Raw genomic sequence first — 27683 nt, 5'->3', positions numbered from 1 at the left:
ATACTACATTATTCTTGAATAAAATAAAAACTATTTTAAAAATATATATCGTTGTGTTGACTTTCTCAGACAGAGGCGAGGCGGCGCTGACGTCACCGGCAGCCAGGAGGGGTGAGGTGATCCAGCCGCTGCCGGTGTCATGGCTTCCTAACAGGATTCTCAGCCACCCGAGGATTTCTACTCACCCTCCCCCCCGACACGTCCACGCTCCTCTCTTGCGACCGAGATACCGGCGTGAGGGGCTCGCTCGCCCCCCTGTGATCCAGGAAACCGCTTTATTTTTATTTTATTATTATTATTTTTTTAAACTCTTGTGAATCGTATCCATCGCCAAGAAGAAGATGGCCGACCAACCGGCGGAGTGCACCATCAAAGTGATGTGTCGCTTCAGGCCCCTCAACAGCTCCGAGGTGACCCGGGGAGACCGGTACATTCCCAAGTTCCAAGGGGACGAGACCGTCGTGATCGGGGTGAGCCACTGACCGGGTCTTAAAGAGTGTTTGTTACCTGCTTTTGACCGGGCCCTCGGGGCGCTGTCAGCCATGTTTGATTGTCTTGTTAGCTAGTTAGCATCTTAGCCTTGCTAGCATCTAAAAACAACCTTGGCTGCAGCACTGGCACCAAAACAGCGTCGTCCAAGTCTAACTCGTTGTCTTCCAGGCATTATTATGTAACTAATTCAAACATTTACAACCACATTTTGGATGTATTTGACACGAAACGTCACTGGGTCACCGGCGTAGCTAACGAGCTGTCATTCAACAAAGCCAACAACACATCGGGTTCGGGAGAGAAACAGCAACTGCGAGCTGTCCAGGGAGTCCAGCCCCCTCGTTGACGACCTTAAACTGAAAGAAAGTAGTGTTTTATCGTCATAAATGAGAATTATGACGACACGAACATCAAAGTCACACGCAGCTTTGATTGACTTGTGCTAGCATTGTATGCTAGCAGGCTAGGCCAGCTGGCAGTTGACAGATTAGCTGTAGCCGGCTAGCCTTTAACTTCAACCTTAAAACCATTTGTTTGGAAGCCTCAACATCCCTTCCAGCCAAGTATGAAACACTAAACAAACACTAAAATGTGGTTATTTTTAAAGTGCCGTGACGTTGTTTGACTGCAGGGCGTTGGGAAATATTGCTAGTTTTAATGCAACAGTTTGTTTTTCAAGTTGAAGTCAATATGTTCTGCAGAGGTTTTAACAATTTCAAGTTCAGTGGTTCACTTCCTTCTCTTGGAAAAGGTCATCTGACATTTACGACTATTTATTGCCCCAGTGACGATTAAGAAGTAGACAAAATGACGCGTGATCCTAAATCACTTGGGAATTGTTTACCAGGATATTTTAAGTGCAAACTTGAAATTTCACCCTCAAAATAGATCATGTTCCGTCTCGGAACATTCATGGCAGTGAAATGCAAGTTATGACACATTTTTATCTAAAACTAGGGCTCGGTATGGATAGAAACTATTCGATATAGATACCTTGACTTTTGATACCGGTTACTGAAAGATACTTTAAAAAATAAAAAATAAAAAAAATAAAATAAAATAATCAGTTCATACAAGAAGAAAATGACGTTACACATTGTACAAAGTTTTACTTTTTGTCTTTGGTAACCAAAGTTCCATACCAAGTAAGTAAGTAATTTGTATTTATATAGCGCTTTTCCAGACCAGGGTCACAAAGCACTTAAACAATCAAAACAATAGTCAATAAAATATATACTTTAAAGGTCAAGATAACACTGAGAACAACACAGGAGTTCCAGAAAATCAAGGAAAAGCCTGAACAAATAAAAATGTCTTAAGATGTTTCTTGAAGGAGTCAGTAGATCATCAAACACAGAAGAAGATCGTTCCAAAGCTTAGGAGCAACAGCCTGGAAGGATTTCTCTCCTCTGGTCCTGAACCGTGTCCTATCTACAACTAACTTCTTTGTGTAGGCAAATCCAAGTTTTAACCAGTGGAAGTGAGTTAGATCCTTTCATTATCATCTTTCTTTTTTGTGGAAAGTATTTATATGTTGTAAATAAAAATTGTGATTACCTTTAAAAATGTAAAATAAGCCTCCAAAATATATATATATATATATATATATATATATAAGTTAAAAGGCAGGGATAGTTATTGATATAACAACTATTGGCAGCACTTCTTGGTTCCAAAATAATCTTTGAAGATGAACTCACAGTTGTGTTTTTAAACAAAATGGAAATTTACAAATATATTTCTTGTGCAAAATTACAATAACAAATGCCACTATCATGTGATAATTATCTTTTGAATAAAGTTTTAAAAGGTGGAAGCCTTGAGATTGACCCTGGCATGCCAGCATTAACCTCATTTGGTTTTGTGCCCGCATCAAATCTGTATTTGTTAAAGTGCGTAAGTGATAGTTCACCCAAAAATTCAAATACTAGACGTACAGTAATGTAGACAGTAAGTGCTCATGATATTTACCCAGAGAAAGTCCTGTTTGTGTAGCATGTTAGCCGTTAAGCTTCTGCTGAAAACAAACTTAAAATATTTTGTATACTTGTTTAAGTTTTTCCGTTGTCCTCTTGTCGAGGCTTCAATAAAAGATGTACATTAAAGACTAGCTGCAATGAGATATTTGGATGTTTCAATACATGGGATAACTTTGTTGTGATAAGACACTTTAAATAAAATTGAATTTAATTGAATACAAGATGTACATTAAAGACTAGCTGTAATGAGATATTTGGATGTTTTTAAGTGTCTTTTTGGAAGAAGATGAACCCGGGCTCCATTCGCTACTATAATACGATAATTATTTTCCTATAACACTAAGAAGTTACAAATGACTCTGAAAATAAGCCCAACCCTTAGTTGACATGAGGGTGAGTAGAAAGTTAAATGGGTGAACTAACCCTTTTTATAGATTCACAGAAAGAAAAGAGTTTTTTTTTTTTTTTATAGGACTTCTTTGAATGAAAAATACAAAAGCTTCCCTGATGTTTCAAGTTTTTACAGGCAAGAACATGAGTATGTTAATTACGTTGACGAAGAAGAAAATGGTTAAACATTAAGAGTTGCCGTCTCATTCTTCGTGGACTTTGCAATGTACTTGGCAGTAGAAATGCAGCTGTAGAAGACTTTACAAGGTAATACAAAGTGATTCCATTCATCCTGCTGCACATCCCGGTTGTTCCGAGATGAATCATATCTTCCCTGAAGTTAAACCACAAAGTCGTAAGATAACAACCAGGCGATTCGTTTTCTTACACGCGGGAGGAAGGCCGTTTATCAGCGCTGACTTCTGCGAGTAGCGATGACTCGGGGCCTCGACAGATACTCCCTCTGCCCACGAGGCACGGCAGCCTGGCCACGACGCCCAAGTGCCCGTCAGTCAGCCGAGATACCACTGACCATATTGAAAAACACAAGAGCTGCTTCTGCTCTTAGTGCCCATAAGCAGCAGTGATGGCAGCAGCACGGGCTGGCTCGTAATCCCTCTGTGTTTACTCTCCCGGTAACCAGCTGTTGGTCCAATCGGAGCTGACAGTTAGTCAGGTGCTCGGCAATCTCCCGCTATGTGAGGAGGGTAATTATTCTGCTGATGTACTTTGTATTGCAGATGCTCTTAACTGCTGGACTTAATATGGCTTACACGCATATCCGGTAGAGGTGTGTATTTGCAAGAATCTGCATCACAACACGGGGTCAAAGATGCCATATATTTTGACGTATTGTGATACTGAAGTAACAAAGATACATTTGTAGTATAGTCAAGTACTTGACTCTGGTGTTGCAGAATTTACAGACCACATGACTCTTGACGAAGTCGTAACTGCTTTTGATTTGTTTTGAAACTAAAATATGTCCAAACATCAGCTGTAAAAGTTGCTGGAGTCGACTGTATCCTCTCGTCCTCAGTCATCACTGAGATCTCGCAGGGTTTTATTGTTCCTTTAGCTACGGAGAACGTAATGACTGCTGACATAATTTTATTGCAACACAAAAATTAATGTTAAATGTAAATATTTGCATGATAATTGTGATTAATAAAAATGTTTTTTAAATAATCTTATTTTTTATACAAACTTTATTTAAATTTAAACAATAAAATAACTGATAAAATGTAATTTGAAATTAAAACAATTATAATAATACAAGTAATTTAAAAAAAAAAATAAAGTTTTTAATGGTTACAGTTTTGTGAAGTATCGATACAGTGAAATATTGATGTATATTTATAGGAATCAGAAATTTATTTTTGCCATCGCTGTAAATACAACACAGGATGTTTTGTTATGGCATTTCAGAATAAAATAATGAAAAAAACAGGGATTAATAAAATACAATTCCTAATAATGAAATAAAAGACATTACCATAAAATGCCATATAAATATTCAATAATTAACTAAAATAAAATGTAATTTAATAATCAGTGTTCACATCAGATCAAGGTGTTGAAATATCTTAATATATTCTTATATCAAGTAATGGGGTAAATATATGGTTTAAAGATTGTCAAGACACCTTTGACCATAGTTTAAAAAAAAGGTAATTTTTCCCTCACATTTGATGCTATATATAAAAAAAAGTATGAAAAAAGACCATCAATATGTTTGGATAGGAAAGTGAAATTGTTTTTTCGCTGGGGTTCGGACGACCACATGCCACCCAGTGGGATTGAGTCCCCTGTGGCTGCACCACATGTGAGAGCAATGGAGGAGACTTTTCCTCACTAAAGAGTCCCTGGAAGCTGCAGTAAACTGATAGCAAACACCAGAAGTCAATTCGTTTTTTATTCCCCCACAACAAGGCTGTACCACGAGCTCTTTCCACGAGCGCCCACATCAAACAACTGTTCCACAGCGATGAGCTAATCAAAACTTCTGAGCACAAATGGAATGAGATGGCGATCGATAGCGGGATTTAAAGAGCGCCCCAACGGGAGGACAAAGTGATGCTACAAGCAATTCTGAGGCTCATCCAAGACAGGTTGATGATTCCGGGTTACCCAGGTTTATGGTGAAGACGCTCCTATCGAAAAGAAAGTCGTCTTTAAAGCCAGTGAAGCAATTTATCGCTCCATATTATTCTACAGAAAAACTGTCCAGAGCTCATCTTAAATCTCAAGTTCTTCATAATAGTTTGAAACTGGAATAAAATGGGCCACGAACACCAGATATGTGCATGAATTTAAAGTATTTATTATTGATTTTGGTGTCAAAATACTGCAACTTTAAATCCACATTTCCTTTGACCCTTATTGGAACTTTCTGTAGATATCGTTCAGGGTAATTATTTAGGTTTTTATGTTTTCCTATCTTGGCTTAGACAGTTTGTGAGCCAATCGAGCCACTGAGTCTGGTTCTGATCGAGTTTTCTGCCTGCAAAAAGGAAGTTTTTCCCCTTGCCTCTGCCACATTAGTTATTGTATTGTTTAGTTGCTGGATATGTTTTTCTTTTCTCCAATATAGTCTTACTTAAATTATAAGGTGTCTTGAGATTACTTTGTTATGATACGTCACTTTAAATAAAATTGAATCGTCTCTGAGCCCCCCTGAAAGTCCTTGGTGGGTTGGATTTACTTACCCCCGAAGCCTTGAGTCTGACACATGCTTTTAAAAAGTAGCATTTCCTGCAGCTGGCCACATAACTAAAGTGTTCCCCGTTCCATAACTAGAATTCTTTATGAAACCCTGAGCTATTTTAAAAACCTGTTCTTCATTTCTCTCATGTATATTTAAGGTTCAGCCGAAAAACACTTTGTTTTTCCCGCGCCAGTCACTTCACCGTGTTGCACTTCAGTGTGTGTGTGTGTGTTCAAAGAATAAACCTTTATTAGGAGGCTCTAGGAGCGAGAGCGCCGCATCATTTCCTTCCGCGAACATCTTCAGCGCCGCTAAACTGAGATGCCGGCTGAAGCAAATGAGCTTAGTCACGTTCCCGCACGACAGCAGTCATTACTGAATACAAAGAAGATGTGACAGCGCAGGCGAACGACCCGATCTTCCATTATTCTCCGCTGACGGGGAGATAGCGGATGAATGAATAATGTACCAGACGAACACTCCAATTAGCCCCGGCAAACACTTTTTGATCGCACATTAACGCGAGGTGAGCTAACAGAGTGGTAATTAGGGAATATTAGGAAATATCACAGGCTGAGCAAAGGGTGGGCGTGAACGTCCATCAAAATGTTACTTATCGGTTACATCTGCTCAGGTGAGACGGAGTCAAGTGAGTTAATGATTCTACATGCATATTTAAGCACCTGGAGCATCTTTAAATTGCGTTATAAGTGCCAGTGTCAACTTTGGGTCATTCCACTTGTGCTGATGGTTTTTATTACACTTCATTACAGCTATTTTCACAGTATTTATGTGCCTGGATACAGCATTTACCATGACGTCAATTATTAATTTAAAGACCTTTAATTCACAATATATGCATGTATTTTGCCTACTTGAGTTCATACAAGTCAATATTTGAATCCACATAGAGAAGGGCTTTACTTGAAGCTAATACTGCATATTAAAATGTATTGTAGCAAGTCGCAGCCAGGAGCAACAAAGCTACTACTCATTGTTTACACTGTTACCAACAAGTGAATTATTTTAACAACAGACCCATGATGCCTTTCTACAAACTGATTGGTCACTAGAATAGTGAATTTAAAATGATACTTCTGTTGCTTTGTCAGAAGTGATGGCAGCTGTGATTGGTTGGCTGGGCGGCAAAGCATCATGGGATCCGTTTTGGTCACCGTTACTTTGAGGGTTTTATGAGATGGATCGCTCATATACGGAGCCCTTACTCCTAGTCTTCTTAATCCGCTGAATGAAGATCTTAGAGTCATATCAATGAGAAAATAACAATGTTGTTACCTGGTAAAACCATCCACAAACGTATTCCGTGAGGAAGGAATAGTTGTGAACACTTACCTGAGCGTAGTTATAATAAAATTATTATTCTGCCTGTGCGTCTTGAGTGTCTTGCTACACAAAGTATGTTTAAAGATGAGATAAAGCAGCTGAAGATTAAATATTTATGTTGCAGGAGGATAGACTGCACTGTAGATGAAACCTAACCTATAATTATGACTTGGAAATGTACTTTATAATAGTTGTATAAATCTGTTAAACGATAGGTTATTGCTTCGTATATATCTACTGAATGTACTATTTAAAAATGGTGGAATGTACTAAGGTTTGCTGGTGGTTTCTGCTCGCAGGGTAAACCGTACATGTTTGACAGAGTCTTTCAGTCCAGCACGACACAGGAACAAGTTTACGACGCCTGCGCCCAAAAGATTGTCAAAGGTGAGTTCAGCTTTTTCATCTATGTTGACAATGAAAACTTGTTTTTCAAGACCTGCTTCTATTGCTGATGGCAATTCTGAGGTAAAAGAAAGTTTGCATCAATTCATATTCCCTTTCGTGTGTTGTGTCTGGCTCTTATAGATGTTTTGGAGGGATACAATGGAACCATTTTCGCATACGGACAGACGTCCTCCGGGAAAACTCACACAATGGAGGTGCAGATGCAGAAGATTTGTGTTTGTGTCGGCCGAAATTCATCAGACTTTTGGATCTAAATGGCATTTTATTGTGTTCAGGGGTGTCTTCACGACACGGATGCCATGGGAATCATCCCCAGGATAGTGCAGGATATCTTCAACTACATCTATTCCATGGACGAGAACCTGGAGTTTCATATCAAAGTGAGAATCGTTCAAAATGGATTGGATTTCGTTTTAAAGCCTCAGTGGAGGATTAAGTGTTTTTTTTTTCTTCTTCTCTGTCCACAGGTCTCTTATTTTGAAATTTACCTCGACAAGATCCGGGATCTTTTGGATGGTGAGTGTCACTGCCCCGATGTGCTGGTTGTTCCTGTCGATGAGTAAACATGACGTCTTTTCCACCCTGTGTGCAAAAATGCTTCTCTAAAACTGGAATAGTAGGTTTCCGTGCTTGTTTACTCTGGAAAAAAAACATGATATTTGGGTCAGTCTTTCACTAGAGACAAAGGAGGGCGTGTCTGTGAACTTTGATGAGCATAAATATGATGGGAAAAATAAAAACAAGTAGTTTAAGTTACCCAGACAAAGCAGAAACACAATTAAATGTAATTAGTAACACCATAGAAACATTGAAAATTAACCATTAAAGCTAATTTCAATATAATGTTTCAATATAAATCATTAAAGAACTTTGAACAAAATATGCAAATACTCTAATTAAAATAAGTTATTAAATAGAAAATGCAGTCATAAAACTATTTTATTAATTAGTTATGAATAATGCATAATGTTCAGCCAGAATTCTCAGTTTTAAAATAAGTAGAAAAACAGAAATGCATGAATAAATAAATGTGGAAATGACAAGCATGTCTTAATGACTAAATACTAGTTGTTGTTGCTGCTGTCGTAATAAGGAAATCAATAAAAGTGGCTCTGCGGGGTAAATATGTGTCCTCGGTCAACTGGTGCCAACATCGTGTTCTTCTGCCTCCCTAGTTTCGAAGACGAATCTGTCGGTGCACGAAGACAAAAACAGAGTTCCGTACGTCAAGGTAAGACGGACGACCGATGTTACTCGCGGGATGAGACGAGTCAAGAATGTTTATGCCGTCGCAGGGCTGCACCGAGAGGTTTGTCTGCAGTCCCGACGAGGTCATGGACACCATCGACGAAGGCAAATCCAACAGACACGTCGCAGTCACAAGTGAGACGACGCCTTGTTCCCCCCTCAGTCGTGACGGTGCCGCTCATCCGAATGACTTGCTTCTCCCACCGCAGACATGAACGAGCACAGTTCCAGGAGTCACAGCATCTTCCTCATCAACGTCAAGCAGGAAAACACTCAGACGGAGCAGAAGCTCAGCGGCAAACTCTACCTGGTGGATCTTGCCGGCAGCGAGAAGGTACAGAGCAATAAAGCGCTCATCAACCCAGAGGTGTGATTACACAAGGCTACATTACGGTTCCTCTCTTTACGACGACCAGGTCAGTAAAACCGGAGCCGAGGGAGCCCTGCTGGACGAAGCCAAGAACATTAACAAGTCGCTGTCGTCTCTGGGGAACGTCATCTCTGCCCTGGCTGAGGGGACGGTCAGTACCACCTATTCATCTTCGACTCACAGAAGGCTTGTTTGGGTTTATTGACTCTGATGTCGACTGCTGAGCAGATCTAGAGCCAGCTGTGCTCGGAGCCGGACATGTACACCAGTTTCAAAACTACTAAAAGTCACATTCGTTTCTCCCTGGGGTTTGTTTTTAATTACGTCGGCCAAAGAGGTTTTGTTTTTGTCCGTGAATGTCTGCATGTCAGCAAAAATAACTTAAAGTTTGTGCACAGATTGTCGTTTTTGTGGCTCATAATAATTGTCAATTTTGTTTATTATTGAGAGTCCCAGCTCATTAAAAAACCTCAATTAAACCCAACAATGCTGAAAAAACAACACTACAACCTTTAGGGGGAAATAAATAACAACTGAAAAAAAGGTATTAAATAAAAGATAACCAGGTACAAACAACGGTGAACCTTTTTAATTAAAAAAACTTTGCAAATTGAGATTTGTTTTAAAGCCTATTTGTTTGCTGTGGTTCAACTTGTTCATTGTTTAGTTATAAAATGTCCCAACGGTCTCGAACGCAACATAGCAATGTCAACGCCATTGAATACATTATTGTGTATTTATATTCTATTATTAACCCTTGTGTTGTCTCTGGGTCAAGGTGAACGATCTTTACCACTGCATATGTATTTCTTGTAGCCAAGTTAGTTTGTTTTCGGGCCTTCGGGTCGACCTGAACCAAAGATAACAAGGGTCAATTTTAAACATTCTCAAGAAAGGTCTACAGATGATTAGATTTGACGGTGTTTATGTGTTTAATGTGGATTTAAGACATTCCATGTCTCTAGAAAAAACGTGACTTGGCAGGATCTGACGGAAATACATCATCCTTCATGTGGATTCGGTGACAAAATGTGTTGCTGTTGCTCATTCATCGTTGTTTTAGGGTTGCTAGATGATGTTGAAAATGCTGCAAAGCTAACTGGTGAAATACCGGTTGACTCTTACCACCGGTTCAAGAAGACATCGGACATTTACTTGTTAAAATAACACGACAATAACTTGAAATATAGACGTTGTTTCATTAATTTAGCTCCTTGGCTGAGGTATGCGTTGTGTATGAGGTTTCAAACTAATTTATGTCGCCGTGAAACAAACTGTCTTTGAACGCGAGACCTTTCCTGTCGAACAGGGTCGACATCACTCATTCATAGCCCGGATCATAATGTAAATACGTCAACAAACGTGGCAGTGATGTGCGGATGGTTCATCATCCGTCGCTGGGGTTGAATGTGTTGAACCATGTAAGCGTCAGAATTAAAAAAAAAACACGATCAAATTAGATTTGGCATCCTCGTGCTCTCGACCAGCTGAAGTGTTGCAGATTAAAAAATATGGAAATTGGAGTTTGAAAGTGGTTCGGAGTAGTTTTTTAATAGCAGCGGGATCCGCCCACCGACTGATGCGGCGTGACGAGGTCTGAGGTCGCACGAGGAGCACACGCCGGCCACGGCCACAAACTCATGGTTTCAGTGCAGGAGCGGCGAGGGTTTCACTCGTTCTCCTGCGCAATCATAGAGGAAAGTCAGAGATAAGACTTCTCTCCTCCAGGCGAAGTTTTCCTTCACGGTGTTGCTGTGATTTCGCCCTCCTCACTTTGATCAACGGCCGGCTTGTACTCGAGCTCAAACAACCCGCGGGCATCATCATCCGCCACTGCGGCGGTTTGTGTTGGCGGCGAACAAACAAACAGACGTTTGTGCACAGACGCGTATTGTGGCTGAGGACCTCGGCTCCCGCAGTGCAGCCCACTCCCGTCTGCCTTCCAGGACGTTTTCAGCATCCTTTACAAAAAGTCCTGGAGTTTTGGATCCCGACCGTCTTTCCTCAGGTGACGGGCGACGTGGAAAACATTGATGGACTCACTTGAATAATCGGATGAATTGACAATGATAAATTCATGTTCAATTCTGTTGTTGTTTACAAATAATAATCGTGAGAGGAAAAAAGAGGTTCTTTTCTCACAGATGGAGGGAAAACTTTGGAATATTTCATTTGAAAGTTTAGCCACATTAAAGTGGTTAGCTAAGGAGTTCTAGATAAGATGACGGTGTTGTTCCTGAGCAGGACACTAAAGCTCGATTGCTCCCGATGGTGAGCTGGCACACTGCGTCACAGCCTACTGCCATCGGTGTGTAATTGTGTGTGTGTGTGTGTTAATGGGTAAGAATAGCTTGCGGCAAAAGTGCTCTTCATGAGTTTTAGATAGAAACTTGGATTGTTTTGTTTTTTTTACAAGTTGTTAACTTGTCTACTGTAAGTTGTGTTTGCTTTTAATGTACATCATGCAAGTATGCACAAAGAATTGTGGTTACCTGATTATAACCGCAGTTGTAAGAGTGTATTTAATTTAGTGAAGTAAACGTCTTCATGGATATGAAATAATAACTGTACACCTTTTTTCACACTTCCTTTTACCGCGTTCAATTCTCACCAATGTATACATGCAAGTAACCAATGAGGCGCTGGTGTTTTGATCATGTGATATGCTTTTGACAGCGGTGAATCACAAGTTATTATGAAAGGTTTTTAAAAATACAACAAGTACAACAATTAAAGTGTTTATTGTATTTTAAAGTCAACCTATATTAAAGGAGTTTAAGAGGACGGTATAGTCCAAAACATGCGCTAAATTAAGTTCTGTGTCATATCTGTTATGCTCGCGAGAATTAGAGTATCTATTTGGGTCTTAAAGATAAAAAAAAAATGTTAGTCCAACTGCTTGGAGAAGGACGTAGGTGTTAGAATTGGTTATATAGTGTAACTATGATAGAAAGATGGAATATCAGAGATTATAAATCTCTGCGTGTAACCGGCTACACAGCGGTTAGAAGCTTGGGTTACAAGTGAGAAAACTGTTAATGTTGACCCCCATATTTAATATATATAATTCAAATATTTGCAAACATTTCGGTGTCTCAAATATAGGAATTTGTCTGGTCTATACTGTGTAGTATTGTGTTTAAAGCTACAGTAATGTTTCTTACTGTTTTTAACTAATCGGCAGAATATTTGCCAGAATATTCACCAGAATATTGAACTCTTAGACTTTGATGCTCCATCAGAGCCCTGACTGACGCCCACCGGGTCAAGTATGATGGGATTCCATAGTAGTGTTGAATTTATACATATATAATATATATATATATATATATAATTTAAAATACAGGGTCGTGAAGAAATATGGCTGTGAAAGGTCGACGCTCAACAACAGGCTCAGTGTGTGGTTGTATGCACCAACTCGATTGTGTTGAATCAATACTTAAGATGTATTTAAATGCACAACTTCAAACAAAACAACAAGTGAAAGATATATTCAGCAGCAAAAACACAAATCTATGGATGTCAGTCTTGTGTCAACAAGCTTTTCTGACCGAGGCCGATAATTACGGCGATTGATTTTGGCCGGCGGTGACGGCGATCAAATCTTCCTGCGTCTCCTCTTCTGTCGACCTCGGCATGTTTGCAACCAGCTGGACTCCCACGGTGGCTCTGCCACATAAGCAGATCAGACAAATTAATTTAGTGCGATCGTCGGCAACTCTCAGCAGGGCGGACATTAAAACCCTCCTCATTTACGCTCCTCGCTGAATCTCATTATCGCCGACATTTGAATTAAAAATATCCTGCTCTCATATCGCGCCTGTCCAGAATTTACTGGTCAAAAATTCACAGAACGTTTTTTTTGTGATGACCCCGGAAAGGTGTGGCCCCCGGGGGCCTCCTCTGGGAATACTTGGCCCTGCTGAGAGTATAAAGAATCTCAAGAAAATGAGTCTTGTATTTTAATTGTTATATTTTAACATGTACACTAAGATTTCCGGGCTGTCACATCATAATGTGAGTATTCTACTCCCTTTTGGTAGAATAATTAGAAGTAAAAGCGTAAATAAGTCCCAACATCAACTTAAAAAGCTATCCGAGTGTAGCGTATCCTCTCGTCCTCAGTTGTTGCCGGGATCTCGCAGGATTTTATTGTTCCTTTAGCTGCGGAGGACGTAATGACTGCTGCCATCTAGCTGACGGAAAATGTATTGCAACACAAAAATAAATGAACGATGTGAATGCAGTACTTGTTAATAGTAAAAAATGTAAGAAATATAACCATTTAAGAACTGTGATTCCCCCCAAATTTGTATTAGTTTTATTTGTAAATAAGAAATCGATACAGTAACAGGAGAAACATATCGGTAGATTCATTTTTTTTCTCCAACCCCCACAAAATATATAACGTTTAAACGTGTTTTGTGCAATTTGTTTTACTTTAAAGCAACATTTTTCTTTTCTTTTTCCATTCCATTATTCAACATGTAATCATTTTCTTCTTGTTTTTTCCTCCAGGAAAGTTATTTTCTGCCACCATTTATTTTGTTTTGAAATGGTTTAGAACAACCTTGATTAGATTTTGCTCGGGAACATGAAGGTTGAAAAGCTGCAGTCGAAGCGTATAATGGAAAAATCTTTTCTAGTCGGACTCGTTACTCTTGTGTATTAAATTGGTCTTAAATTTGTTTTAAATAGGAAGTCGGTGACGTGGAAAAAAAAACAAGGATCCTGCTAAACTCTCTCTGTCTCTTGGTCTCTCCCACCATCAGGCCTACATCCCATACCGAGACAGCAAGATGACTCGTATCCTGCAGGACTCGCTCGGCGGTAACTGTCGAACCACCATCGTCATCTGCTGCTCGCCATCCTCCTACAACGAGAGCGAAACCAAATCCACCCTCATGTTTGGACAAAGGTCGGTCGCCCACAGGGGTCGAGTCGGAAACTTGTATTTTTATATGGAATATATCAGAGCCAGCGGAATATTGAATGGTTGATTATAATATTTCAAATCTTGAAACTTTAGTATATATATATTTTTTTTATGTGTTTGTTTAAAAAAAAAAACATTTACTCAAAAAATCTCTATATTTAATGGTTTAATTAGTTAAATTTGATTAATTCAATTCAATAATTACTATGTTTTAAAAGTTGAGTTTTTAAGTAATTAAATAAAAAATGTTGAATATTATCCAATTAATTTTTTTACACTTAGTTCAAATCATTAAAAAAATACAATTTCTTAATTCATCATTTTTAGAAAAAATCTATAGCCTTTTAAATTCGATATTAAAACTTTGGTATCAAAGGTCCACCAGACATTACCAATAGAGTACCGAGCTATTGATCTTGTGACGCGACGATCACAACGTTAAAACACTCGCTATTAACTACTTCTTCAGTTTGTTTATTAATAAATAAACATTTATTTTTAAATATTTATTTAATAAACGAGCAACATCTGTTACTTAAAAACTCCCAGTGTATGAATGCGATTAATTAAATGAATAATTCCAATGAAAGCGTTCTCGGCTCAACCATTTATAAATGTCCGTGTCGGTGTAAATGTTCGTGAATCTACGCTCAGTTCATCAGTTTTAGAAAAAAATCGATAGCCTTTTAAATTCGATATTAAAACTTTGGTATCAAAGGTCCACCAGACATTACCAATAGAGTACCGAGCTATTGATCTTGTGACGCGACAATCACAACGTTAAAACACTCGCTATTATTCCAACATTTTGAAGTTTCATTTAAAAGCTACTTATTTCAAGTAATTGGTATTATAATATAAAACTCTATATGTGAACAAAAAAAACGTTTATTTTGAAAATATTTTTTAATTACATTGTCTTTTAATTACAAAAAAAATCCACCTTTCAATATAGAAAATATTCTATTATATTCAAAAATATTCAGTGTTCAAATGAACTACAACGTTACAATGAATTTTCATTTCAATTAAAGTTTTAATATTCTTAAGTCACTGATGTACTTCCATAGTTTTCACCAGATACTGTAACAGAAACGATGTTGAAAGTTGCTCGGTTACGAACCATCTTGTCGCTGGTGTGTCCAGAGCGAAGACCATCAAGAACACAGTCACCGTCAACGTGGAGCTGACGGCGGAGCAGTGGAAGCAGAAGTACGAGCGCGAGAAGGAGAAGAACAAGACCCTGAGGAACACCGTCACCCGCCTGGAGAACGAGCTCAACCGCTGGAGGAACGGCGAGAACGTGCCGGTGGAGGAGCAGTTCGACAAGGAGAAGGCCAACGCCGAGGTGCTGGCCCTGGACAACATCATCAACGAGAAGCAGGCGTCCACGCCCAACGTGCCCGGCGTCCGCCTCACCGACGTGGAGAAGGACAAGTGCGAGGCGGAGCTGGGAAAGCTCTACAAGCAGCTGGACGACAAGGTGAGAGGAAACACCGGGCGACGGCAAAATCAATAGACTTGCTTCCTCAAATCACTGACTCCTTGTCGACGGAGGCTTTTGTTCTTTAGCGCTCGTCCGGGTTCGATCGATACTTTTGAAACCGTTGCCATCTTTCCAAACCCGGGCTTTAGTTGCGTCTTTATCAGCCGGTCTTGTTCGCTCAGACTGATGGATGAGAAGTTAGACTTTAAAAATCACCCAATGGATGAATTTAATTATTCTGTTGTTTTTTTGTTACTTCCTCTGGCAGTACTGCGTATTCAATATATATTTAATCAAGGGTTTGTTTACATTGTCACAAACTGCAGATTTAATGAAACCAAAGATGTACTTACAAAGACAGAACTACTTACCACACCCACTTAACTTATGGTGCCAACAAACCGGTGAACTCCCATGATGCTTTTCTACACATGGCTCAATTCAGTGACTGCTGATTTATTGGCTCAATGCTTTATCTAAATTCTACGTCGCCACGCCAAAAGTGATCGATGCCTGGGCGGCCAAGCATCATGGCACCTGTTCAGGTCACTGTTAACGAGAATGATGGCACTCAGAAGTTGAGTTTGGAAATTTAAAAAATAATATTAAATTAAACAAGTGAAAAATGAAGTGGTGACTACTTCTTCAGTGTGTTTATTAATAAATAAAAACATATTTTTAAATATTTATTTAATAAACAAGGAACATCTGTTACTTAAAATCACCCAATGGATGAATTTAATTATTCTGGGTTTTTTTTGTTACTTCCTCTGGCAGTACTGCATATTCAATATATATTTAATCAAGGTTTTTTTTAACATTGTCACAAACTTCAGATTTAATGAAACCAAAGATGTACTTACAAAGACAGAACTACTTACCACACCCACTTAACTTATGGTGCCAACAAACCGGTTGAACTCCCATGATGCTTTTCTACACATTGCTCTATTCAGTGACTGCTGATTTGTCGGCTTAAGGCTTTAGTTAAATTCTACGTCGCCACGTCAAAAGTGATAGACGGCTGGGCGGCCAAGCATCATGGCACCTGTTTAGGTCACTGTTAACGAGAGGGATGGCACTCGGGAGTTGAATTTGCAATTTGAAAATAGTTTTATTAAATGAAACAAGTTAACTACTTCTTCAGTTTGTTTATTAATAAATAAACATTTATTTTTAAATATTTATTTAATAAACGAGCAACATCTGTTACTTAAAAACTCCCAGTGTATGAATGCGATTAATTTAATGAATAATTCCAATGAAAGCGTTCTCTGCTCAACTATTTATAAATGTCCGTGTCGGTGTAAATGTTCGTGAATCTACGCTCGGTTCACGGAGAAGATCATGCAAGTTTCGGGAGCGTCGCAGGTGAACTCTCGCTCTCTGCGCTGAACTCTCCAGCCTCACCTTCACGAGCCGCACTCGTCGGAGGGAATGCTAATGCTGTCTGTTCTGCGCAGGACGAGGAGATCAATCAGCAGAGCCAGCTGGCAGAGAAGCTGAAGCAGCAGATGCTGGACCAGGAGGAGGTGAGTGGTGCAGATCCAGCAGGTGCGAGCAGCAACTCTTGATCCCATCTCTGGAGCGTGGACGAAAGTTTCCGTCCCGTCACACCTGTCTGTAGTGACTGCGGGAGATGAACTGTGGGTTGATGACCTGCCATGACGGCGACCATGTTTATAAGTGTCATCAGAGTTTTGAGTGGTTGGATTTAACGTTTCACGTGAATTTTTTTAGCATTGAATTATTTTTTTTTAAATTCAATAACTTCTATGATAAATGTTTGAATTATATTATATTAATTTGATTTATTTATTAATTTAATCAAATCGTTTGTATTTTAAAAGTTTCCCTTTTTATATTGAAGAATTTATTACAACAATTCCGTGTTGAAAGTTTGAATATGTTTTTTTATAATTAATTTGTCTTATGAAAGGAGTATTTAAGATGGTGTAGTATTTCAATAATTGAATAAAACATGTTTTAAAATGAATAAATTCTTTATACATAGTTTGATATTCTAATTCCAATAATTAAAACGCCATTAATTACTAATTCAACCCTTCATTGTAGAGATTATTGAATTAAATTATTTAAAAAATAATAATTGCTTTACCCTTGTGTTATCTCGGGGTCAAGGTGAAACAAATGTGTTTGTGGTATCCCTTGTGTTGTCTCTGGATCAAGTTGAACGACCTCCCCGGCTTCCATAAATACATATGCAGTGGTGGAGGTCGTTCATCTTGACCCAGAGACGACACAAGGGATACCATAAACACATTTGTTTTCAGGCCTTCGAATCACATTGACCATGAGATAACACAAGGGATACCACCAACACATTTGTTTTGGGGCCTTCGGTTCACACAAGGGTTAAAGCATAAATAAAATGAATCCAATTCAATGCTCTGATGCCACTGATACACTTCCATATTTGTGACACATTCTTCTCACGTACAAGTATTTAAATGTGTTCTTATCTAATCGTGGCTCTGCTTCATTAAACCCGGCTCGATGGCTCACATACGAGGTGCTCCGACTGATAATGTTTTCCCTCCCGCCGCCCTCGCAGCTCCTCTCCTCGTCACGGCGCGACCACGAGAACCTCCAGGCCGAGCTGAACCGCCTGCAGGCGGAGAACGAGGCCTCCAAGGAGGAGGTGAAGGAGGTGCTGCAGGCCCTGGAGGAGCTGGCGGTCAACTACGACCAGAAGAGCCAGGAGGTGGAGGATAAGACCAAGGAGTTTGAGGTTATCAGCGAGGAGCTCAACCAGAAGTCCGTAAGTGGCCCGAGAATTTATCAGCAAGTGGAGGAAGCTTTCGATAGAGTTCGTCCTCTTTTGTCCTTGAATTTAATGTCTACTTGAAGAACTTGCAGAAACAAATTAACCTTCTGTCACCTGCAGTGCGAAAAGGACATGTTTCTCATAAAGTTTTGTTGACAAATTTCCCCAGAAATATCAAGTTTCTGTCTGTCCTCCCTCCTCAGTCCATCCTCTCCTCCCTGGACTCTGAGCTCCAGAAGCTGAAGGAGATGTCCAACCACCAGAAGAAGAGGGTGACGGAGATGATGTCATCGCTGCTCAAGGACCTCGCCGAGATCGGCATCGCTGTGGGCAGCAACGACATCAAGGTAGAGACGCCTGGACCTCACTTTTTGTTACGGCATCGCACGTTTATACGACTTCATGTGACTCTGCTTTAACATTTAGGATCAAAATCATGTTTATTGCCTCAGTTTCTTTTGTTTTGACAGTTTAATAGCATTAATGAAACCAATAAATAAATATTTTTCACATTAATAAGTGAATATTAATGTGAAAAAAACGTTATTTATTGATTCTGTGTAGAGTTTGTTTGTTCTCCCCGTGTTGCGTCGGTTTACTCCGGGCACTCCGGTTTCCTCCCACTACCAAAAACATACAGAGGTTGATTGAGAACTTGGGGAAATGTCCTTAGGTATGAGTGTGTGTGTGAATGGTTGTCTGTCTTTGTGTGTCCTGCGACAGACTGGCGTCCTGTCCAGGGTGTCCCCTGCCTCTCGCCCTATGAAAGTGGGATAGACTCCAGTCTCCCCGCGACCCCCACAAGGGATAAAGCGGTAGAAAGTGAATGAATGAATGAATAAGTGGATATATAAAATAAATAATAAAATGAATTAATTAATTAAATAAATGATATAATGTTAAAATTCTTGTAATCCTTTTAATTATTGCCCATTTTATTGTATTTTGTAGTTGTATGTGTTTTCCTACATTTGTATTTATTTTTAAACATTTTTTTATTGATACTATAGGATTGTTTCAAAGCATGTTAATTGAATTTTTATTGATTAATTTTTTGCACCATTTTATAACGCGTCAAAGTAGATTAAATGTCGATCTAATAAACATATTTAAAATTCGTAATTAAATGTCACTAAAAAAGAATCTAAACCTGCGTAGCATCAATAGCATTAAGCATGGACCTGAAATGGATCCCTGTGGTACACCGCAAGTACATGTTTGCCAGGCCTGGCAGGAATATTTTGTAACGCGTGAAGGATTTTTATTAACTCAACTATTCAAAGGACACGAAGCCAAAGAGGAGCTTAAACAGCTCAGACTGACGCGATAAAACGGGCTTTATGTCCCTCCTGACTCTCCGTACCCGATGTTGTAACGACGGTTGAAACCACGCCAGCGTTCACACATCGCTTCTCAGTTAAACCTCTGCGTCTCCTAAAACCCCGGCACGTGAGTCAATGTTTATCATCGTGAAAACAAACGATTAGAAACCACCACCGGAGTTTTTTCAATAATTAACCAGAAAAGATAAATAATGGATGTTTAATTGAACTTTTATCAGGAAGTGGAGTTTGTTGTTAAATATTCACGGCTTCCGAGCTTGTTTCTCCTCACGGAGGAGAGACGTTTATAGATGTTGTTTGTATCACGAGTGAAAATGTAATGTGGTTCTTCAAGATGATCTCATTGATGCAACAAGATCCGCTGTGATCACAAACGGAAACTTGACGTGTTTGACTCCAAACTCTCTTCTCCGCAGCAGCACGAGGGCGGCAGCGGCCTGATCGACGAGGAGTTCACCGTGGCCCGACTCTACATCAGCAAGATGAAGTCCGAGGTGAAGACCATGGCCAAGCGCTGCAAGCAGCTGGAGAGCACCCAGTCGGAGAGCAACAAGAAGATGGACGAGAACGAGAAGGAGCTGGCCGCCTGTCAGCTGCGGATCTCTCAGGTACGCCCGACCCTCCCTAGAGGTGTAGAACCTTCAGCAGAACCTTCACCAGCGACTTCTCCTTCCAGCACGAGGCAAAGATCAAGTCGCTCACCGAGTACCTGCAGAACGTGGAGCAGAAGAAGAGGCAGCTGGAGGAGAACGTGGACTCTCTGAACGAGGAGATGGTCAAACTGAGCGCTCAGGGTGAGAGAGATGGAGACGTTTGTCCAGCGTTTTTTAGAAGCGTATCCGTGTCATCACGATATTGAGATGAGTTTAAGTTGACTTTCAGCCAATCACGTGACGCGTAGACGTCATGTGACTGTTCCGTCAAGTAGCTCTGTACTTATTATACCAACTTATTTTATTTAAATGGTTTTAGAGAATGTATTTCTGAATTATTGGAATTGTGTCGAAACTCTATGTATGAAGATGTTAATTAATTTAATAAGTAATGTATTTTTAAAATTTAATTATAAAAGTAAAACAAATTCTAATTCTTTTTATATAGAAATTATTGAATTATTAAAAAGAAAAAATACGACAAATCTTCACCAATTAAAATGTTAAATACAGCTGCTCAATATTCTGATGCTACGGATTTACTTACAGCAACCAGTTGATCTTAATATTTTCAGTTTTTATTCACTATCTTGGTTATTTTTAACTGGTTTTATCTTTTTGTCTTGACTTGTTTGTTTGTATTTATTTAGTTTACAAAATGGAAAAGACTTTTTATAAGACTTTTTTTTTTTACCTTCGACAGAGAAAGTTCACGCCATGGAGAAGGAGAACGAGATCCAGACGGCCAATGAAGTCAAGGTTTGTGCTTCTGTTTTTATATATATGTATTATTAAAAACTGTACATTATTGACGAGGCGATTGGTTAACCTTATATACTGTATATATACATTTTTTCTGAAAAAGGAGCTACGGAATATAGCTTTAACCAATGGAAAAATCGTTAAATATAGAATAATGAACCTTTAATAATGAATTAAAGTAAGAAAATACGAGGGACTTCCCTTCTCTTCTCGTACCCTCTCCACCCTCTTTGATAAACCAAAGCTACACAACACTATAGATGTGCGAAATAATGAGCAAATAATCCTCTAGAAGATTTTCTCATTGTAGATTTTCTTTTTTCCCTGCACTTTAAAGAGTTTCATGCTTTAAAGTAAAGTCAACCAGGTTGAAACTGATGGTGGCTTCGACAGTTCCACAGAAAGAGAAATCAATGTCAAGTTTTCCGTGACATAAAAGTATTATTTCCACTTGGCTTGAGTTTGATTTATTTTTTTGCGGGGGTCGTTATGAAGGCGTCCATCAGTCTAGACCTGCTGCCGTTTTGATCGCGTTTCTGGAGACACTTGACAAACGTGTGTTTGGTCGACAGGAGGCGGTGGACAAGCAGATCCACTCCCACCGCGAGGCCCACCAGAAGCAGATCAGCAGCCTGAGGGACGAGCTGGACAACAAGGAGAAGTTCATCACGGAGCTGCAGGAGTAAGACCTCGTTGTTAAAACTCCTCGTCACAGTCGAAAAAGCGTTCGCTGACCTTGAATCTCCTCCAGTCTGAACCAGAAGATCATGCTGGAGCAGGAGAGACTCAGAGTGGAGCACGAGAAGCTGAAGTCCACCGACCAGGAGAAGAGCCGCAAGCTGCACGACCTCACGTGAGTCGCGCACACGGTTCCGAATGTTGAACCAGGAACTCACGACTTTTTTTTGTTCTGTCACGGCTCAGGGTGATGCAGGACAGAAGAGAGCAGGCCAGGCAGGACCTGAAGGGTCTGGAGGAGACTGTGGTGAGTCGCATGTCTGCACGACACCCTCCCAAAGTGACTCCTGTCGTCTTAAAACGAGGATTCTTCTTCTTCTCCAGGCTAAAGAGCTGCAGACCCTGCACAACCTGAGGAAGCTCTTTGTCCAGGATCTGGCCACCAGAGTCAAGAAGGTACCGTGGAGCAAAAATGAGGATTTCAAGAAGATCTTTCCGAAAAATAGACGCGGAAAACTCTTGGATTTCTTCTCTTTCACCTCATGATTAGAAGCAGGAAGCTCTGGGATGAGATAAAAACCAGAACACTTGACTTTCAAAAAGCTTCTTATAAGTGTCTGTTGCTCTTATGGCATCAGAAATAGTTTCCTAAAGAACGACGAGATGTGACAGAAGTCCTCGTTTCAGAGACGTTGTAAAAAAAAAAAATCCAAAAACCCGGGTCGTTATAATCAGCTTCTAACCTTCAGCTCACTTTAAAAAAATCACCCGTCGCCATGGTTACCTGTCTCATAACGAGTCAGGAGCTCGTAAGAAGCAGCGTGCCCCCCCCCGGAGAAGACCGGTTTATAATCACGGCACAAATCTGACTCGTGTTCGTAGTTTATCCTGAAGTTTCCCGTCTTGACTCCTCAGAGCGCCGAGATGGACTCGGACGACACCGGCGGCAGCGCGGCGCAGAAGCAGAAAATTTCCTTTCTTGAGAACAATCTTGAGCAGCTCACCAAGGTTCACAAACAGGTAAGAAAAAGAGATTCCCTCAAGGGTTTTGGATGCGGGACTGACCCCGACTGCCCCCCATGCAGCTGGTGCGTGACAATGCAGACCTGCGCTGTGAGCTTCCTAAACTGGAAAAACGTCTTCGCGCTACGGCTGAGCGGGTCAAGGCCCTGGAGTCTGCTCTGAAGGAGGCCAAGGAGAACGCGGCCCGCGACCGCAAGCGCTACCAGCAGGAGGTGGACCGCATCAAGGAGGCGGTCCGGGCCAAGAACATGGCCAGACGGGGACACTCGGCTCAGATCGGTGAGAATTCCATTCGGATCCTTAAAGAGAGTCTTGGAAGGAATTTAATTTACAAATCTTGCAAATAAGGATTTAATTAGCATGAAAATGTTTTCAAAAGTTGGTTTTGTTTTATTTAAAATTTCAAAATATTTGGCATTATTTATTTATTAAGAAAAAGGTTTTTACTCGTCACAACTGTTTTAATTTAACTGTTGAAATGTGCTTTACAAATAAAGTTCTTACTTACTTTAACTAAAGCAAAGTTAATTAATATCATATTAAAAATGACAGTTTTTTTAACTCGACCTAAACCGGATCATTTAAATTGTTTAATTAAATTAATTGTATTATTATAATAATAAATATAATATAATTATTATTAATGATTTATTTATAAGCCATTCTATGGTAATTTCTCTTTATTTCATTTAAATTTGTTGGTTTATTTGTATTAATCTCTCTTTATTTTGTTCGTATTATTTAGTATTTATATCCTGTATCGCACACACAACAAACTCCTGGGTGTGTTTAGAAAAACTGGCAATAAAAAGTTTTCTGTTTATGATTCTGAAAAGTCATGTTTAATTCAAATGGCGTTTAAAAGTTTTTTTTTAAGAACCGAACTCTCTTCGAACCCTTGTTGTTGTTGTTGTCTCTGGGTCTCACCTGTGATGGTGACACACTAACTGGAACTGATCCGTCCTCAGCTAAACCCATCCGGCCCGGCCAGCAGCCCGTGGCGTCTCCCACTCACCCGAACGTCAACCGCACCGGAGGGAGCTTCTACCAGAACAGCCAGCCGGTCTCTATCCGGGGCGGCAGCGGCGCCAAGACGGATAAGAAGTGAGTGGAGAAAACCATCGTCTGTGACTTGAAGCTGTTTAGAAAACTTAAACTGTGGAGGTGAATCCGATCTGTTTGGATGTATAAACTGCAGAAGTACTGGCTCAGGGATGTGAGGAAGACATTGATAGAACCGATATATTGTGATATTTATTTTTACCATACCTAACCGATTTTTAAAACTTAACATGTCAAATCATATTTTAATTTTTACACAGGTATTTGTGGTTAAACTTCAATATATTGTGTACAAAATAAATTGTAAATATTTTTTCATCTACAATTAGCATGTAAATATTCATAGCATTTCTTAAGTGTTTCAATTAAACTTATGGCCGCTTAACGGCAGCAGTCGTTATGGACGAATATAACCTTGGGGATGACTGAGTACGAGAGGATGCAGTGACTCCAGCAGCTTTTAAAGCTGTTGTTTGGACATATTTTAGTTTAAAAAACAAATGAAAGCAGTTACAACTGAGGACGAGAGGATACAGAGACTCCAGCAGCTTTTAAAGCTGTTGTTTGGACATATTTTAGTTTAAAAAACAAATGAAAGCAGTTACAACTGAGGACGAGAGGATACAGTGACTCCAGCAGTTTTTAAAGCTGATGTTTGGACATATTTTAGTTTAAAAAAACAAATGAAAGCAGTTACGACTTTGTCAAGAGTCATGTGGTCGGTCTCTCAAGTACTCTGACAATACTACACATATATCCTTGTTACTACAGTATCACGATACATCGTAATATTTCTTACCGTTGTGATGGAACATGATGTGCAGGTGGGGTTAGGCTACTATTGTTACTGAGTGCTAGAACAGACAATATAGGAAGTATTTTCTTCTCATGGTTTGCTCTCCGACATCAGGGATTGATTCGTCTCCCCTTGATCTCCACAGCTGATCGCAGACACCACAGAAGAAGAAGAAGAAGAAGAAGAAGAAGCCAACATCCTCCTCCTCCCCCGACGACCTGTCATTCCATACCAGAGGACGGACTCTTCATCGCCGCATCTGCGCCGCTGAAGAGTCTCTGAATTATAAATATATAAATATAAATATTCCCGGGTCTGTACAGCTCCTCCCTTCCCTCCACCCCTCCCCCTCCTCCTGGTTATATAATATTAAGAGAAAACATTTTCAAGATTCTGTTCTCGCAACCAAACGCAGTCTTGAGCGCCGCAGCCGGGACCGACTCGAATGTGCTACTTTGGCTCTTTACCTCCCTCTCTCCCCCGCCCCTCCCCCCCTCGCCTCACCCGCCCCCCCTACGCACAGTCAGTCGTCATCGGTTTGTTTTGCACTGTGCCAAGCTGAATGTAACGGTAGCAAGATCGTAATCACACCCACCAACAAGTAAAGAAAAAAGACCAAAAAAAAAACAAAAAACACCCTCACCTGGAGAAGTAGCTCGCCCCCCTGTAGGCGCCCCCTCACCCCCCCCGTGCTTCTGACGATATTAACTCTCCATGTGTAAGAAAAAGACTAGACGGCGTCGAGCACTACTGTTGTTTCCAGTCTTGTTGTACAGAAACTGCTGCACACGCCGGTGCACTGTATTTAACTTCAACCTGTGGAGGTTTTTAAGTTCAAATCTACGTGAAGGAAGAATGTAGACGGAAGGAAGAGCCTGTTCAGACGAGACGTTTCGTAGCTTTCGTGTTTTACCCCCTCGGTGGACGCCGTTTATCGTAGACACTCGGTCTCCTCCGCGAAAAGGGTGCCTCACTTTCTCCCCGTTTTTCTTTTTTTTTTCTGTTGTCGTAGTTTGTTTGTTGCCCTTTTTTTTTTGGTTATGGTTTTGATGTACTGTATCGTTTCTTCAGTAGAGCGTGGAGGTGGTGGTGGTGGTGGTGGCGGTCGGGGGGGAGGAGGGGGAGACCCTCGCTGCCGATCAGCCAATCAGGACAGCCGGGGTCGATGCGTTGCACATGCCGTTTTTCTTGAGTTCCCATTGGTTAACTTTATAAATATAAATATATGGTCTCCTGTCTGAAGCCGCCGCAGGAGGGTCAACACTAACATGGAGTGCAATACAACTGTAAGATACACTGAATATCAGGCGAGTCCAAGTCCCGCCCCCTTCTCTGGAAGTCCATCATGTCGACCCCTTTTTTTTTTAATGTCACAAATCGGGTTTGAATTTCTGTCCGTTTCTCGACGACCTTCGGAAGATACCAAAACAAAATTCCAAGGTCAATATCAATATTTAAGAAAATGTCGTCGTCGTTTTGATCATGAATTTAATCGTCAGTTTATACGTCGTCAAAGTTTGTTCACAGAGACGTTTTCCATCTTGTCTACGATTCACGGAAACATGTTGATCATTTTAAAAAGCACAAATTGTCTGGCAGTGATCAGGTGTTAAGCTGCCTTTTTTTTTTTTTTTTTAAAGATTTGTTGGTCAAAGATTTACACAAACATCTCCCTGTTGACCTCCATTGATTCTTCTGAAAGAGCCGGAAGAAAAAAGGGGTGTCGGGACTTTTGACCCCCGGCCACGGCTTTCGTCAGAATAATCTGGGACCTGTAAACACTCCGTAATCTAATCTCCTGAGATGAGATCGTCGGTTGTCCTGAACCCAATGGTTCTGAAGATGGTGGAGACGGTTGGACTCGACGGGGTTTGAAACTTCCACTCTTGTATTTTAACACACTGAAGCGCCACCTGCTGAAGTAGTTTAACTAGGAGTTCTAGCTGCTTTCGTTTTTAACTGGAGGACGTTTCCAAAGTAACCCTGTGCACTGTTGATGGATCGTTGTGCAGCGTCGGTCGACGGTTCGACTCCCTCTCGTGACCTAGATTTAGCTTCCGGCGCTGCAGCGTCACTGGACCTCGAAAAATGTTTCACCTCCTGCCAAAAAAAACTGGATTTTTTTAATTTGGGGAAGATTAAGAACTAAAAATGACCTGATTGAACTCTAAATTAAGCAGAAAAAACGTGTGGGGTTTTTATTACTGTGTAATAGCTGGTCATTTTAAAAAAAAAAAGCTCGGGAGGATCCATCGTGGGCACGGGAACCGGATCTTTCCGGGATCACTCGGGCACAGTCGGGCTCTGATTAACGGGGAAAGCCATGATGATGATGATGAGATCACAGTTTTTGGATTGACTGCATGATGTAAATGTATGTGTGATTAAATAATTATGAGAAAATACAAAAGTGTTTTGTTGGTTTGATTAAGAATGATGTCATGGATCAGGAAATGTTAAAGAAACTAAAATATTAGCGGCTTGAAGTCAATAAAACTCTACGTGGAACAAATATTAGGGTCATGTATTGGCAAGAATGTGGCGACACGATACAATATATTTTGTTACTGTAGTAACGGAGATATTTTTGTAGTATTGTCGAGTACTTGACAATAAGATTTACAGACCACATGACTCTTGACGAAGCCGTAGCTATTATCCATTTTTAAACCAAATAATGGAAAAATCTGCTTTGAAAGCTTCTGAAGTCGACTGTATCCTCTTGTCCTCAGTCGCCGGGATTTTAGTGTTCATTCAGTGGCGAAAGATGTAATAACTGCTGCCATCTAGCGGTTGGAAGTTTTTGCAATGAACATATAAATGAATGAGTTTTAATTGTTAATTTTTAAAAAAAAAATCGAATTTTATTTTACATATATATTGTATTTGAAAAATCCAACCATAAAACACAATAAATTGTGATACAAAACAAGATCCATACAGTGCTGTTTATCGATACAGTATTGTGGGAAAAAAATGCGATATATGTATGTATTCATATTTCCTTACACTCCTAATATCAAATATTGCAAGGACATAATTTGTCATCTACTAACAAAATAGTTTTAAACACAAATGTCTAAATTGAGATGTGATAAAAATGATGACATTAAATAAAGGTTCACACTCGTCTTTATTAGTTTTTAAATGGTTCTCAGGGGTCTGGGTAGGAGCCCAGGGACCACCCAAGTCTGTTCTAAACCCCACATAGGCGGAGA

The 27683-nt window shown here is 40.0% G+C and overlaps 1 protein-coding gene across 1 annotated transcript; it reads left to right on the top strand.

The window, feature by feature from the left end:
- Positions 1-133: 133 nt before the first annotated feature.
- On the top strand, positions 134-26875 carry LOC148063966 (kinesin-1 heavy chain). Its single transcript, XM_087810333.1, has 25 exons — positions 134-470; positions 7212-7299; positions 7441-7514; positions 7596-7700; positions 7788-7836; positions 8496-8551; positions 8616-8703; positions 8778-8902; positions 8985-9089; positions 13711-13856; positions 15021-15357; positions 16824-16892; positions 17936-18142; positions 18352-18495; positions 19908-20099; positions 20168-20285; positions 20848-20903; positions 21479-21588; positions 21658-21759; positions 21831-21891; positions 21969-22040; positions 22500-22604; positions 22670-22886; positions 23576-23711; positions 24611-26875. Exons 1-25 carry the CDS (start codon positions 342-344, stop codon positions 24612-24614), a joined length of 2895 nt encoding a protein of 964 aa, XP_087666459.1. The 5' UTR covers positions 134-341; the 3' UTR covers positions 24615-26875.
- The last annotated feature ends 808 nt before the right edge of the window (positions 26876-27683 follow it).

Source organism: Callionymus lyra, chromosome 16, assembly GCF_982586985.1.
Source record: "Callionymus lyra chromosome 16, fCalLyr1.hap1.1, whole genome shotgun sequence".
NCBI classification, from domain to species: domain Eukaryota; kingdom Metazoa; phylum Chordata; class Actinopteri; order Syngnathiformes; family Callionymidae; genus Callionymus; species Callionymus lyra.
Note: the sequence above shows the minus strand (reverse complement) of the source record. Positions and strands in the feature narration are given on the sequence as shown.

What these genes read in the sequence shown, in the direction of transcription:
- LOC148063966 (XM_087810333.1), top strand. Translation starts at nt 342, where the DNA reads ATGGCCGACCAACCGGCGGAGTGCACCATCAAAGTGATGTGTCGCTTC. An exon ending in ACAGAGTTCCGTACGTCAAG is followed by an intron (nt 8,552 to 8,615) that starts GTAAGACGGACG and finishes ATGCCGTCGCAG; the next exon opens with GGCTGCACCGAGAGGTTTGT. An exon ending in AGGAGCTCAACCAGAAGTCC is followed by an intron (nt 18,143 to 18,351) that starts GTAAGTGGCCCG and finishes CTCCCTCCTCAG; the next exon opens with TCCATCCTCTCCTCCCTGGA.